We start from the raw sequence: 16,318 nt of genomic DNA, 5'->3' as shown, positions 1-16,318 counted from the left end.
TTTTCTTGACATTTTCTCTTAGTTTAATACAAGGAAATTCCCCATATATGAATGGAAATGAAATTGTGAACAGTGCTAAGAAGACATAAATAATTTCAGTTTGTATGCACAATTGTGTACATTATACCTCTGCACTGGCAAGTGCTGAAGTGGAGCTAAAAGCTGAATTGTTGAAGGCAGTGCTGATGGTATTCCAGCATTTGTTTTCTTCAGTTGAGGTTATTCATACAGTGTATGTATATTTGAATTTATATGCATATACGTACATACAGCATAATTAAGTTCACCTCGTGTAAGTTACTAGGAAGAATTTCAGAAGTTATATTTCTGAATGATTAAAATTTTTGCTGTATTATTTTCTTTGACATAATGGGTCATCATGACAGCGAATACCTGAGTATGGGTCTCTGAAGCGATCCCAAAGACAATCGTTTGTGTGGGCTAAGCTGGACCGTCTTAGTCTGCTTCGGGGTGGTAAGGTAATGTTACAGCCTTTTACTGGAGCTCACTTGTAGACTCCATTACAGTGCCTTTTGCTTGGATAACAGCTATGCTATTATGGGATGTATTGATACCTCAACTGCAATTTAATTTTTGGGAGTATTTTCTAGTTACGTATATATTGTCATTTTTATTCACTCGGCAAAACAAGTAGTTTCTTTTTTCAAATGCTGAGGTTTTCAGCAATAATTAAGTTCAAGTATGACCTTAAAATTAATTTATATTGAGGTTAATAATGAGTGAATGAGAATATGACAAATTATATGTTTGTTAACCCTTCATAATATAGAAACATGTTTGTCCAAATGTTTACAAGTGTAAGCAACTTTTTTGGGATTTATAGAATTTGCATTTGTCTATGAAAACAAAGGTCCTGTATAGTTTACAGCAAATTAGTAAAGATTTGCTCTGAACTTCTGAAGACTATTGTTGTCATACCCTTTAGCCATTTTGCTCCTTTAGGATTTAACAAAGAGCCCTGCCCTACTTACAATACTAGTTTGATAGTTTGTTTGAGTTACTTAAACTACATTGTTATGCCTCATGCAATAACCAAAGCCATCATTAGCACTGTCCTTCTCAGAGCAAGAATATAGATTTTTTTAAAAATCAGTAATTTTTCCTCAGTAGGAGGGAGGGCTCTAGTGAAGAAAAAAAATTGCTGCTGTATTTATCCTTACTGCCAACTTGGTTATGAAACCCCCATGTGCCGAAATCTTTCTTAACAGCTGCTTCACCAGCTCATCAGTAACCCTCTTTACACCTCACTATTCAATTCCTAGTCTTTATGCACACTTACTTCCTTGATATTAATGATTCAAAACTTCCCAGATATTAATGATTCAAACACCTCTTCAACTCTGTCTATCCAGCAGTATTTAGGTATTCATTTCCTCCTCCCCTTCAAAATTTCTAAAATATACTCCACTATCTTCTTTCCACCTGTTCTCCATTCACTCTACAATACCACACCATTTGATGATATTCTTGAATACTCTAACTTTTTTACCTCTTCATAATTCCCCATTGCTCGCTGTAAGTTATCTTTACTCTTTATATATATATCACAAAAAATTTATCTAATCAGTTTCAGCCTCTTCATTATGCCATTTCAGTCATTTCAGTAGTATCCCTACTTTCCATTCATTATGGAGAATTGTTCCAACAATCCCTAGTTCATTATAATATAGCTTCCAAAGTCACTTTTCTCATCCAAATAAGTTGCATACTCTCATATTTCAAGCTTCACCTGTTTTCTCATACTGCCATTATATCTGGTACACTTACTGTCAAATAATGCAAGTCATCCCCTACCATCTTTCACCATCCGTATTCATATTCACATTCCTGGTTTACATTTACATTTGGTCATTGTCACTTTCAACTCTCTTGTACATATTGCAACAATTTCAGTTCTCTTGTATTTCTCTTGTATTACTATCCCAATTAATGCTGGTCAAGCTTTTTTTTTTATTTATTTATTTTTTTGGCCATTATACCACTGCATTTCAAGTGCAATCCTTCAGTTCCTGGTTTTATTCCAGTCTTCCTCCTAATTGTTTTCTTAAGGTCTGGTTACTTGCACAACAAGATCTACCTTTTTTTCTGTTATTGATGCACTGGGGTTGCATTCTTTCCAGTGAGCATCACTCCATTTGTAACTTATTATAAGTTCCCTTACTCATAACTTATTGCATTTGCTTCCATAAAGAAAACACATTTTATCCCTAAAGTGTTTGTCTTGATATTTGGTTGTCCTTCCCCTAAATGCCTACAAACAGTTGCTGACTTTATGACTCCTTCCACTAGTGTCTGTAACTGTATTCCATTTTTCATTCATTTTGTCGTTATTCTTTTTTCTGTTTAATCAAGCTCTTTCAATACTACATCTCTATTTAAAGCTCTCCATTTCACTTTTGTATCAGGCTGGTAATGTTCAGATATACTTTCCATTTACTCTTTATTAACTTAATTTACAAATTTTTTTTATTTTATCTTTGGTGTACTCTAGGGCTTCCCAGACATGAGGCCCGTCTTTTCCAGTACATGCGTCTTTCCTGCCATTCATTATCATTTATCTAACCCTTTTTCTTGTTCTGTTCCTCGTCCTATAATTTCCACTCTTTCCACAAGACTAAACCATCTCAGAACACACTGATCCATCTGTCTCTTACAGAAACTGTTTTGCTTCTTTGTTTTCCATATTTCTTAATCTTCCACACAAACAGCAGCCACTCTTTTTTGTAGTATCAGGATACATCATACAAACTATTTCAGTATAGGATAATTTGGGCTAAAAATCCCATCAAAAACTCCAACCTTGGCTTCCCATACACTTCCTCTCTTCTTCACAGTATTTTTCCCACTCTACTGCAGATTTTGCTTTATCTCTTCTGTGATTCAAATTTTCTTGCTTCCTACCTTCATCGGGTATATTTACTCCCATATAGAGTACCTCTGTGAATCGGCCCTTTCCAGTCTTCCAAATTTTGTTTAAAAATTCAATATCTTTTTGGTGTATGTACATATTCCTATGTACTAAAATCTTATTCTTAATAACACATTCTAATTTTCCCTCTGGCAAACATTTTCAAACTCTCAGTAGTGTATCATCTGTAAACATCAACTGTTTCACACTCCATTCACAACTCATTTTATTTTTTCCCAAATTCGTGTCTAATTTCCATTTGGTGAGTTTTTGCATCACTTCATCCATAAAAAATATTAAACTGCCATGGATACAATTTTTTCTCTGACCTTTTTCTTCAAACCCATCTACATAATTTCCCAGGCTTTCCTCCCATTATAATAGCTTTTAATTGCTTTCACCATTTTATCCTTTAACCTTATATCCTAAACACCCTTCACAGGGCCTCTTGCTTTGTCCGTCTTAAACTCTTTATGTGTCTTTATGCCATATGCAGCTTATTCCCACTTACAGTTAGAATTCTTTCATAACTGTCATAATAAAATTTCCATGTCTGAACCCAAACTTATCAGCCCTCTTAGTCCTTCTGTTATCTCTCTCATTTTCTGTTGATATCCTGCCAGTGACCTTCCCTGGTTTACTAACTACTTAACAAAACAGTTCACTTGAAAACTTATTAATTCTTAGTGTCTTTTACTTATTCTACCTCAAGGCCTCCTTGTATCCTCAACAAACAACTCTGCAAGCATTCTCTAATTTCTCCTAACTCTTTCCACACTCACTATATCTTTAGAATACTGTCTGTATCAACTCAGGACTGCATTAAGTTAATTTTCGTCTTTTATTCTGTATTTACTTAGAAGTAGAGCAGCGACATAGTCTCCTTGGAGTTCATACCTTCTTTTCTCTTATTTTTATTAACAGCCTACTTTATCTCTTATACTACTTTTTTCTTGATTGCCCTATCCATTCTTCTATATTCCTGAATGTGATCTCACCTGTTGCACTTCCAGTAATGTCTCCTTACATTTTCTTCACTAAATTTTTTATATATCTTCATCTTGATACTTTTATTCTTTCTTCCCATCTTTCTATACTCACAAAGACTACATTTTGCCCTGGTAACCTCATCAAGGTATTTTACATAAATCTCATCCACTCCCTCTGCCCCCTATATGTAAGCAATTATCTTCTTGAATGTTCATCTTGATTTGCTTTTATCTAACTCATTAGTCTTAATTACACCCCCTCCTCTTAAGCTTAAACTTTGACACAATCATAGCACATGCTTTATTAAGTTTAAATGCTAACTGGGCTTATGTGTTCTCAGAGTGACATTTTGTGGTGGTTACCATTCAAATACTCTTTAGGCTTAATGTTGCTTATCTTAAGCGAGCATGTTACTTCCATCCAAGTGAAATGAGTGGGCCTTGGTGTCTGGGAAGTGATATGGAAATTCATCATACTGCTGAATGTCATGTTTGTGTGTAAGTTTTCTGTGCAAAGGGTTCAGCCTAGATTCAGCAGTTAAAAACACATGATAAATATAGCAGTTACCATTTTTTTGCTTTTTACTTGAGACCTCCCTATTAGGAGAAACAGCTTATTGTTGAAAATTTGAGTGTATATACAGGCAGTAACCCAGTTATTGGCGATCCAGTTTTATGGCGATTGTCTGGCGGCATAAAATCTGCGATTTATGGCGCCATAACAGGCAGAGTTATGGTACCATAAATCACTGAGTTTCGGTTGATAGCGATTTTTGCTTATTAGCACACTCCCGGGAACAGAACCCCTGTTGATAACCGGGGACTGCCTGTGTGTATACATATATATGTATATATATATATATATATATATATATATATATATAATATATATATATTTGTGTGTGTGTATAACTGAATCAAGAAAGTTTGGAACGTGATAAATCCATTAATAAAGGTATAAGCCACAAATGAAAAATAAACAATGGAGTTCTGCAAGATCTTTCGACTGAACATCCCTTACTCAGGCAGACAAACTGCTGAGTAAAGGATGTTCAGTCGGAAGATCTTGCAAAAAACTCCGTTGTTTATTTTTCCTTCGTGGCTTATACCTTTTATATATATATATATATATATATATTATATATATATATATAGATATATATATTATATATATATATATATATATATATATATATATGTATATATATATATATATATATATATATATATATATATATATATAATATATATATATATATATATATCATATATATATATATATATATATATATATATATATATATATATATATATATATAATTCTATATATATTTATATATATATATATATATATATATATATTTATATATATAGTATATATATATATATATATATATATTTATATATATATATATATATATATATATATATATATATATATATATATATAATATATATTATAGATATATATATATATATATATATATATTTATATATATATATATATATATATTTGGGTATATAATATATATATATAGATAATTATTATATATATTATATATATGTAGTATAATGTATATGTATATTTAGTATTTATATATTCATGTATATTTATATATATATATCTATATATATATATATGTGTGTGTGTGTGTGTGTGTGTGTGTGTATTTATTATATAATAATTTTTTTCATGCTACAGAAATAGGTGCTGTATAGGGAATTTGTATAATATGCAGAAATGGCAAAAGTGCATTTGGAAATTGATATCATAAAAGAGGAAGTTACTTATAGGTGATTGTCCAAAGACTGGAAAACGGACTGAAATGTCAGATACTGAATGGCTATGCTTTGACTTACAATTAAGGAAGAGGAGCAGTCAGTTTAGCAGTGTAGTAGACTTAGAAATTGCAGAATGATGACCATTAAGAAAACCCTGAAAATTCAGTGATCCATAGGAATCCAGAAGACAGCCCACAAGACAGGTAATAGGAGCTCATTTTACTTCTAACCTTGTAAAGGGAAAATATCTAATGCAGATATCTTAGGGGTGAATGTATGTTTTGTATGTATGTATATAAAAGGATTTTTGACGAAGGAAAAATCTATTTCTGGGTGATTGGCTCGTGTCGCCCTATGAAACAGGATCCCTTAATATCATTCTTTCTAGGTAAAATTAATCTAAAATTACCAGAAGAAAAACAAAATTAAGAAAATGTCAGTAAAAACTGACTCGCTCACTCTAAAAAGAAATTCGAAAAAAAGTGTCGGTATGGTATAGGGGCGAGTGGGAACACTACCACGAGACATTCCACCATTAGACCTTCCAATCAGAATACCCCACAAGAGAGAGCTGATACCAACGGGCGATGCAGCCGCTACTACTACTACTAGAGGACGCCACGGACAGCAGCGCCCCTAGCGGTCATCCTTAATCTAAAAACATCTTGTCCTGCAGGGGGGGCAAACAATACAGGGTGGGTTTCATAGGGCGACACGAGCCAATCACCCAGAAATAGATTTTTCCTTCGTCAAATCCCTTTTCATGGGCTCAGCTCGTGTCGGCCTATGAAAGAGTACCAGAGAAATGGACAAGATGGGAAAAAAGGGACAAATGAAAAGCAGTTGTAAAATGAGGGATATAATATAAGTAAATCAATTACAGCTTATAAACTAAGTACTTAAGTCTAACTTATTTTAAACAGTAACATAAAAGAAAGTAGTAATGTAAGTACTTAAAAGAAAATTACAGTAAACACCCAGTATATAATATGCAGTGTAATTATAACAAATTAGATTTACTTAGAAAATTATTTTTACTAATATACAAACACATTGTGTCCTACCCTAGCATAAAAATAAGGTAGGTACACTGAAGTACAATATCAGTACAAGTGTGGATGTCCCTAGCAAAAAAATAAGGGACAATCCACTAGTATGATTCAGCGGCTAAGGCTAGGATATCCGAGTAGCATGGCGATAGGGTGAGGCATGTTGGCTGAGGTAGGTAGAAAGGAGACCTGGATCTATACTACGACTACTATACAGTATCAGGAGAAACAATGTTTCCCGCTGCTACTGCTGAAAATTTTAAAGATTCCAAGGACTTTAGATAATGACGTTTAAAGACTGTCGGGGATTTCCATCCAGTGTACTTTTTAAGATCCTCAAAGTTCATATGTTGAAAGTAATTAATTGAGGTGGCTACTCCCCTGATGTCATGTGCTTTTGGGAATGAATCAGGATTGGCTTGTTTAATAAAGTAAAGGATTTGTTGTCTAATACCTTTTACTGACAGAGTACCACCTTTTTCTCTCATGAAGAGAGGACCTGAGGATCTTGAGGATGTACGAGATAGAAAGGCTCTTAAAGTTGATACTGGGCAGGAGAGAAGGATCTTGGGGAAGTGGGATGACTTTCCAAGGAGCCCACCTTGCCAGAGGATCCTCATTTTTAGCTAAAAAGCTACGATCCGGAGCAAGCAGAACTTCTCCTGAGGGGAGGAATTCCACATGACCCGCATCTCTGGATAGAGCCGACAGTTCTGAAATTCTAGCTCCTGAAGGCTAGGCTTAATAAGAATAATGTCTTCCTAAGAAGCATTATGAATGTACAAGACGAGTTGTCAGTATCTGAAGCTAGTTTGAGGACATCATTTAAGAACCATGAAACTGCAGTAGGCCTTTGAGAAGGTCTAAGTCTAGCACAGGCTTTAGGAATAGACGTGAAATAAGATTCAGTCAGATCTATCTGAAACCTAACTGAAAGATCTTCTTCAAAGCCGATTTATGAGTAGTAATAGTGCTAGCTGCTAAACCTTTTTCAAACAAGGACCTGAAAAAGGATATAGCTAGATTAACCCTCTTAAGCGGAGCCCTAAAAATCAAAACGTCTCCCGTATGCCGGGCCTGGTTTGGAGTGAGCGCGGAAGTGGAAAAAAATAATTTTTTTCAAAAAATTACAGCGCGCGTACTTTTGAAGATTAAGAGTTCATTTTTGGCTCCTTTTTTTGTCATTGCCTGAAGTTTAGAATGCAACCATCAGAAATGAAAAATAATATCATTATCATATGTAAATAATGCGATATAGGTAGCGAAAAAAAAAAAAATTCATACATAATTGTATTCAAATCACGCTGTTGCAGAAAACGGTCAAAGCTAACCAGTTACTTTTTTTGCGTTGTATTGTACACTAAATTGCGATCATTTTGATATATAATACATTGTAAAACAATAAAAGTAACACCGGAAAAATATTATCACAAATGAGTACGAATTCGTAACGCGCGGACGCAAAAATATTTTTCAAAAAATTCACCGTAATTCTAAATAATGTTCTAGAGACTTCCAATTTGTTTCAAAATTAAGACAAATGATTTGAATATTACGATACTGTAAGAGTTTTAGATTTAAGAATTGCAGATGTTTCGACCATTTCGGACGAGTTAAATTTGACCGAATGTCGAAATTTTAATATATATATTTTTTCATATGCACATATTTCGAAGATGGAAAAAGTTACAACCTTCAATTATTTTTTATTGTATTCTTCATGAATTTGCGCACATTTTGATATATGAAACTCTATAAAAAGGCTAATATGAAAGGAGCAAATATTAGGATAATGCCATGTACGTATTTCGGAGACTTGCGGCCGCGAATCGGCGCGCGGAGTGAAGGGTAAATATATTTTTCAAAAATTCACCATAAATCACAATATTGTTTTAGAGACTTCAAATTTGTTTCAAAATGAAGAAACATGACGGAATATTACTAGGCCGTAAGAGTTTTAGCTTACAATTGCGTTTTCAACTATTTCGGTAGAGTCAAATTTGACCGAACGTGGTTTTTTTTCTATTTATCGTGATTTATATGCAAATATTTCGAAAAAAAGAGAAAAGCTACAACCTTCAATCATTTTTTAGTTGTATTCTACATGAAATTGCGCACATTTTCATATATAAAACTTTATGAAACAGCTAATTTTAAATGGTGCAAACATTTCGACAATCGCACAAAAAAATTCTGATTTTTTCGGAAGAGTTACCGCGCGAACGTAATTTTTTTTTTTTCATAAATTCACCATAAATCAAAATATTGTGCTAGAGACTTCCAAAGTCGTTGAAAAATGAAGGTAAATGATTGAATATACTAGATAAGAGTTTTAGCTTACAATTGCGTTTTTCGACCCATTTCGGTAGAGTTCCAAAGCTGACCGAAAGTTGAAATTTTTGAAACACTTAACGTTATTTATATGAAAATATTTCAAAACTGATAAAAGCTACAACCATGGTTGTCTTTTGTTGTATTGTGCATGAAATTGCGCACATTTCCATATATAAAACTTTATGTACGGCAAATTTAAAAGGGTGCAAACATTAGGACAATCGCACGAAAAAATTTATCGGAAGAGTTATCGCACGAACGTAAGGAAAAAGTTTTTTCATAAATTCACCATAAATCGAAATATTGTGCTAGAGACGTCCAATTTGTTGCAAAATGAAGGCAAAATGATTGAATATTACTATAATATAAGAATTTTAGCTTACAATTGCGTTCTCGACCATTTCTGTAGAGTCAAAGTTTGACCGAAGGTTGAAATTTTTGCACTTATCGTTATTTATATGAAAATATTTCAAAATTGATAAAAGCTACAATCATGAGTATTTTTTTAGTTGTATGTGCATGAAATTGCGCACATTTTTCATATATAATACTTCATGTAAAGGATAATTTAAAATGGTGCAATAATTATGTCAAAGTGACGAAATAATTTCCGAGATGTGTCACTGATACTTTTTAGTGCGATAAGAAAGAAAGTTCGCGCTTGCGCGCCTGCGTAGCGATTGTAAACAAAACAACGCCTTGATCGTGAACTCCCAGCATCCCCAAGGCGCGTGATACAAAAGTTTTCGGCTGGTAGGCCTATAGTATCTTTTTTTTCCGCTTTTTAATTTTTTTAAAAAAAACTTTTTTGAGCCGACGTATGATACGTCCAATCGGCATACGGGAGACATTTTGACTCGACGTTTAATACGTCCAATCGGCGTAAGAGGGTTAACTGTCATGGTTGTAGTGTTTATTCTTTCAGGAAAGATGCTAATTTTTTAACAGCTGAGTCATATTGTCTAATGGTTGACTCTCTCTTATCTGATTCTAGGAAGAGAATATTTTGTGATCAATATTAGCATCTTTATTAGCCGCAAACTTCATGAAGTCCATAAAGTTAGGGTCTGAAGAATTCCTGAGGAAGCGAACACAGTCCTCATTTGTACTGATTGTGACGCTTGGGATTGGGAATCCGTTGAGGTCGGAGACCCAATTCCAGAAGAAGAGGATACCAGTTGCTCTTGGGCCATCCGGTGCTATCAGAGCTACTATCCTTTGAAAGTCCTCAGCTTGCTTAGACTTTCAAGAGAAGATTCACTGGAGGAAAAAACATAAATTTTTCTCCAATGATCCCAATCTAACGACAGGGCGTCCGTGGCATAAGCCAGAGGGTCCAGGTTGGGGGCCACATAGCAAGGGAGCTTGTGGTTCGCTTGTGAGGCGAAGAGATCTACTTGGAGACCTGGGACCTCTCCGGCTTATCCACTGGAATGACCCGTCGTCTAGGGACCATTCTGATTCCAGAGGCACTGACCGGGACAAAGCGTCTGCTATCACATTTCTTACCCCCGCCAGGTGAGTGGCGGACAGATGCCATTTGTGTTTGTTTGCTAGGGCAAAAATGGCTATCATGACATGGTTCACATGCTTGGATTTGGACCCTCCCCTGTTGATGCAATGAACTACCACTGCACTGTCCAAAACTAGCCTTAGATGAGACTTTTTCGGGGGAAGCAGTCTCTTCAAGGTAAGAAATACTGCCATTGCTTCCAGCACGTTTATGTGGAGCTGGCGAAATTGAACTGACCAAGTCCCCTGAACCTGTTTGAACTGAGAATATCCCCCCCCACCCGGACAGGGAGGCATCCGTGTTGAATGGTAACACTGGGAAGGGGAAATTGAAGGGGTACCTGCTTGGCTAAGTTCTTTACCTTCGACCATGGACGGAGTTTGATTGCGAAGGATCTGTGGAATTACTGACAACTTGTCTCGAGATTTGGTGTTTGCTCTCGATCGCCAAACTCGATTTATATCTTTTAGCCTTGCTTTCAGAGGACTATCTGTTACCGAAGCAAACTGAAGGGACCCTAGGACTTCTTTCCTGGTTTCTCCTTGATGTTTGCTTGCATTTGAGAATTGCCTGACAGATTTGGCTATTTCCTTCCGTTTGGCCACTGGAATTGACAGATTGTGGGAAGACAAAATCCATTGTTGGATTCCCAGCCACTGAAAACGAGACTCCGGGGTAAGTCTGGATTTCGTTTTGTTTATCTGGAACCCCAGATGTTCCAGAAAGTGAACTACCTTTTTGGTGGCATTGAGACATTCCTCGACGGTTGGTGCCCAGATCAACCAATCGTCGAGGTAAGCTGCTACCATGATTCCCTGAGTTCTCAATTGTTGTACAACACTTCTGCTATTTTCGTGAATACCCTGGGGCTACATTCAGACCGAAGGGCAATCACTTTGAATGAGAATGTCTGATTTCCTAGCCTGAACCCTAGGAATGGGCGGAAGTGTCTGGCTATAGGGATATGATAGTATGCGTCTGTAAGATCGATGGAGCATGTGACGGCTCCACGCGGAAGTAAGGTCCTTACTTGCGAGAGGGTAAGCATCTTGAACTTGTCGCAACGAATGAAAGAGTTTAGCTTTTGACAAGTCTAAGATTACCCTTCTTTTTGTTGAGCCTTTCTTTGGCACGCTGAATAAGCGACCTTGAAATTTTAGATGCTTGACTCTCGCAATAGCTCCTTTCTGAAGGAGTTCCTCCGCGTAATCTGTCAATTCCTTTGATGGTATTTGGTGGAATGATTTGATTGGAGGGGGATCTTTGATCCAACTCCAACCCAACCCTTTGGACACTATGCTCTGTGCCCAATTGCTGAACCCCCACCTGTGACGGAAGAGGAACAGCCTCCCTCCTACCTGGGGAGCCTCATTGTTGATGGGCGGGTTGACCACCACGCCCTCCTCTGAACTGCCTGCTCCTTGTCGCCCGTCCTGCGCCACGCTGGCGAAAGTAGCCTCTCGCCCTACCTCTCGGCTGCTTGTTAAAGGGAGTGTAGCCCTGACCTTCATACGTAGGGTTGAAGGCCGGCGAGAGTGCATAGGAGGTCGACGGTTGTGTTTGAGGAGACAGCAGGAGGATGGGCTGGTTCTGTTTCGAACTACCAGGTTGTCCCTGTTGGGTAACCGGGACGGCCTGAACAAATTGCTGCTGTTGCTAGGTGTGTCTGGTAAGGCTGGAACCTTTTACCAGACTTCTTTGGTTTCTTACCAGCAGTGGGGGCGGATTCTTGCTTCCTCTTAGATGAAATTCCCCACCTAGCTCTAAGGCTCTGGTTGAGCCTAGCAGCCTCGTGGTGCACTTCATTTACAGCGGATTCTGGGAAGAGATCCGCTCCCACATGCTAGAAGCCAGGAGTCTATTAGGCTCGTGCCTAATAGTGCACTCCTGCAGAACGTGCTTTCGGCAATTCCTCCTAGCTTGGAAGAAGTCGAAAGCATCTGTCTGAACGTCTGAAGCTGGATTTGGCCAAGATCTTAAACAGCGGTTCTGTAGCATAAGAAAGAGCAGCCATTTCCGTTATTATTAGAGAATTGAGGGACCTGCCAAACCTAGTTCGCGCGTCAAACTCCGCCTGAATCAAGGAATCAGGCAGTCTTGGAAGCTTCTCGCCGAACTGGTCCATGGCGCAGTCCGGTTTGAGCTTGCCAAGCGTGAATGTGGCTGGCAAGTTCTCCCACAATTCTCCAAAAGCTGGGAAGAGCGGAGAAGTAGACTCCCCCTCCCTTAGCTGTGGCATGGGCTCATCCTTGAGGACTGTCCTGAAGAGTCCTCTCTACTATTTTCGTGGCGAACGGAAGAGAAGCCTCTTCTTCCGTCGCAAAAATAGTGAAAGGACTCTTATAGGCTTGGAGCTTAGTGTTTTGTGCACGTCCCAGTCCTCAAGGCAGTGAACCCATTCCCGTTGGGCATGATCCCTACTGTAGAGAACATCTTCCCTAGAGATCTTGTCTTCCCTAGTAAGAGCCGCTACAGTCAGCCTAGCATAGCCGATGAAAGGCTGCGCCAGACCCGGAGGATAAAACTCGAAGTCCTCATCCTTCGAGTTCCACACTCCGGGATAGAGATCATCCCATCCTTAAATGGAGCGTAGGCGGCTACTCTCCAAGGGTTCTCCATAGAGAAAGCTGGCAGAGAGTCGTATGGCGGGAGCTGGAAAAATACCAGCACTTGCACTGGGGCGACTGGAAGAGGGGACTGAGAGAGCCCAGCCACTCGGTCCTCATTCTCTCTAACCCGTTAGAGAGATCCTGGATGGATTGGCCTGATTGAGACGAGTGCTTGACGTTGTGCAAACATCTGCTCAAATTTAGTCCCCAGGGCGGAGACTAGTGAACAAAACCATCTCACCCACCTGTTGCATCACCACTGCTGAGAAAGCAGTGGGATCAAAGGTGCCGGGTCCCGCTCCTCCCACCGGCGTTGCCGGAGTGGAAGATGCGGTGGAGGCAGGAGAAGGTACTACTGGCTCGGCGGGAGCGCGAGCCTTCTCCTTAGAAGCCTTGCTTCTAGAGCTCTTCGAGTAAGAAGAGCTCGGCTTGCCTTCACCGCGTCAGCGTAAGAAGTCGAAGACTTCCTAGCCGAAGAAGACGAAGAGACTTCTTAGAAGTCGTCTTAGATAGAGTCTTCGGTTCTCTCTGTCCCTTCACCTTAGGAGGTACAGAGAGAGCGGGAGCGCGGGTAGGGATCTCAGATCCCACAAAGCCTTGGAAAGAGGCGCTCGAAGAAGGGGACAGGAGAAGAAGATCCCAGGAACACCCAAGGAAAAAGACCTTGGGCGCCCCGCACAACCTACCTCAACCACAAATCCTCTACTCCAACCGCCATCGGCTCGATGTTAGGTCCAGGGCAGCGACGTCCGGGACCGACTCCTGAGAAGCTACGACCCGAAAGATTGCTGGAGAATCTTGCTGGATGGAGGCTATGAGAGGGGCTGTGGACAAGGGGTCAACGTACCCTGTTGACTTGCCCGCCGGGGGAAGATCTGGACGGCCAGCTTCTTGTCAAGGATGTACGGCTGGCCTTTGGCGGCGTTCTTCCCGAAGCCGCCCCAAAAAAAAAAAAAAAAAAACCCACGCTTTCAGGGTAGCAAGGCGACCTCCCTCACACTAGTAGCCTGGAGAAAGGGCGAGATGAGCTTCCAATGGCGGAACGGGGTTTAACAAACTTAGTCTAAGAGTTGTTAGTAAGTGATAAAGAAGCCTATAATCGACTTACCCCCTCCACCAGCTGACTGACTAGGTCGTAGCAGATGGCGCAGGCTTCCGGGTACCAGACGATCATATCATTGAAAGACGTGGCACAAGGAGCGTGAGACCTGCACTCATCGTGGCCGCAGGGGTCGTACAACGTCGCGTTGCACGCCGGGACCTGACAGTTGGTAGCCTGTAAGTGGAAAAATACATGAGTATCAGGAGAACACTTACAGTCTAACAGTTGTTGCTCCGCTGGTGCCGGAGCGAGAAAGTTAGATTAAACCAGAGCCCCGCCATAAAACGTGTGGTAACAAGGTTGGTTGGTTGTCCTAGGCTATGCTCCGCTGACGGCGGGGACAAAAACGATAGAATCCAACCACCAGGAGTAGTGGTAAAAGGAAACCACGACGAAAAATGGCGGGGATGGTAAGCATATGAATAATAAAATTAAACAAATCATCGTAAAATTAGGTGGGTATATCTTAAAATAACAATAATATCAAACCTTCCTCCACCGTCTACTAGAGAGTGCCCGGTAAGAAGCAAGCTCCCTTCCGTAGCGGGGGAGAGATATAAGGATATAGTAGGCAAGCAACCGACCACTAGTAGTGACCACCCCGCCCCGCTGGCGGAGCCAGTAATCTATAACCAAAGGTGCCCCGGCTGCGACGGAAGGCTCCGTTCGTTATAGAAAGGGAAGGTGGCTGAGCAACTGGGGAAGGGGGGGGAGGGTCTCGGCGTAACACGGCGGGAGAGAGAGAGGGGGGGGGTTGGCCTACTCCTCCCCGTCTCAACAACTACCCGCTCGGAGACACGGTACCCAATGAGTGGTCGCCCTATACCCCCTGCTGGGAGGAACCCCTGGCACCTCAGAGAGGAAGGGAGGAGGGCAACTGAGGTTGTCATAACAACCAAGGGTCCCCCCAAGCACCTCCCTATACCTGGTAGTTAGGGAAGGGGAAGGTAAGGTGCGAAGGAACACGTGACCCGCAAGTGGCCTAAGCCCGCGAGCAACACAACCGTGGGAGGGGCCACGTGAACCAGGCTGTACCAATACATGGAACATGCACCTAGGCTAGCCTAACACCCTAAATAGAATAAAATTACATCGTAAAGATGGAAAAGACACTTTTAGTAGAAGAAAAAGAAGCCCAGGAGGAGGCAAACTGTTCCGAGGAACAGAAGCCTACTCGGAGCCAGCGAAAGCCGATGAAGAGCAAGAGCCGGGATGCTGGGCTGGAATAATAATAATAGCCCTAAATACCAAACTAAGAGAAATGGTAAGGGGGCTAATCTAGCTAAAACTCGATGTAAAAACGATGAACGTAAAGGGTAAGCCCATAAGTATAAGAAGTCCCAGTATGGAAGACCGGGAATTCTTAACAAGGCAGCATGGCGCCGCCACGAGACAACCGGGAAACCGTATATGACCTATTAGAGGACATACTGGTTCCCGGTAACGAACAAAATTATAGTAAAACATTACTTATGAGTCACTTAACTTAGCCGTTGCAATTGCAGAACGTTCCATCTCGAAGAAGATAATGAAAACCTCCCGTAAAAAGGCACAGCACAGAGAAAAATGCGTCTGTACGCTAGCGCTCAAATATTAAGGATGAACCGCTAGGGTGGGGCGCTGCTGTCCGTGGGCGTCCTCTAGTAGTAGCTAGTTAGCGGCTGCATCGCCCGTTGGTATCAGCTCTCTCTTGTATTCTGAGTTGGAAGGTCTAATTGGTGATGTCTCGTGGTAGTGTTCCCACTCGCCCCTATTACCATACCGACACTTCTTTTTAAGAGTGAGCGAGTCAGTTTTACTGACATTTTCTTAATTTTGTTTTTCTCTGGTAATTTTAGATTAATTTTACCTAGAAAGAATGATATTAAGGATCCTTTCATAGGCCGACACGAGCTGAGCCCAGAAATGATTTCTTTGTTCCTCTCCTTTATAATGTATCATCAGTCATATACAAGATTGGAAAGGTTTTATTGATCACAGTTAAAAAGGTAGGGAAACTGTTAATCATGGA

The 16,318-nt window shown here is 39.8% G+C and overlaps 1 protein-coding gene across 5 annotated transcripts in view; it reads left to right on the top strand.

Annotated features, from left to right (window-relative positions):
* The window catches only part of LOC135217454 (GATOR2 complex protein WDR59-like), a gene marked incomplete in the record, with an annotated part of 356,363 nt that overhangs the window by 264,277 nt on the left and 75,768 nt on the right, over nucleotides 1-16,318 (top strand). For 2 of the 5 annotated variants that reach the window (XM_064253331.1, XM_064253327.1), the window contains 1 exon segment: nucleotides 387-479. In XM_064253331.1, the coding sequence (XP_064109401.1) occupies nucleotides 387-479 (93 nt within the window). 5 annotated transcript variants of the gene reach the window in all.

The sequence above is a fragment of the Macrobrachium nipponense genome, chromosome 7 (assembly GCF_015104395.2).
Source record: "Macrobrachium nipponense isolate FS-2020 chromosome 7, ASM1510439v2, whole genome shotgun sequence".
NCBI lineage: Eukaryota > Metazoa > Arthropoda > Malacostraca > Decapoda > Palaemonidae > Macrobrachium > Macrobrachium nipponense.
The sequence above is the reverse complement of the archived record's forward strand: the minus strand, read 5'-3'. Positions and strand labels throughout refer to the sequence as shown.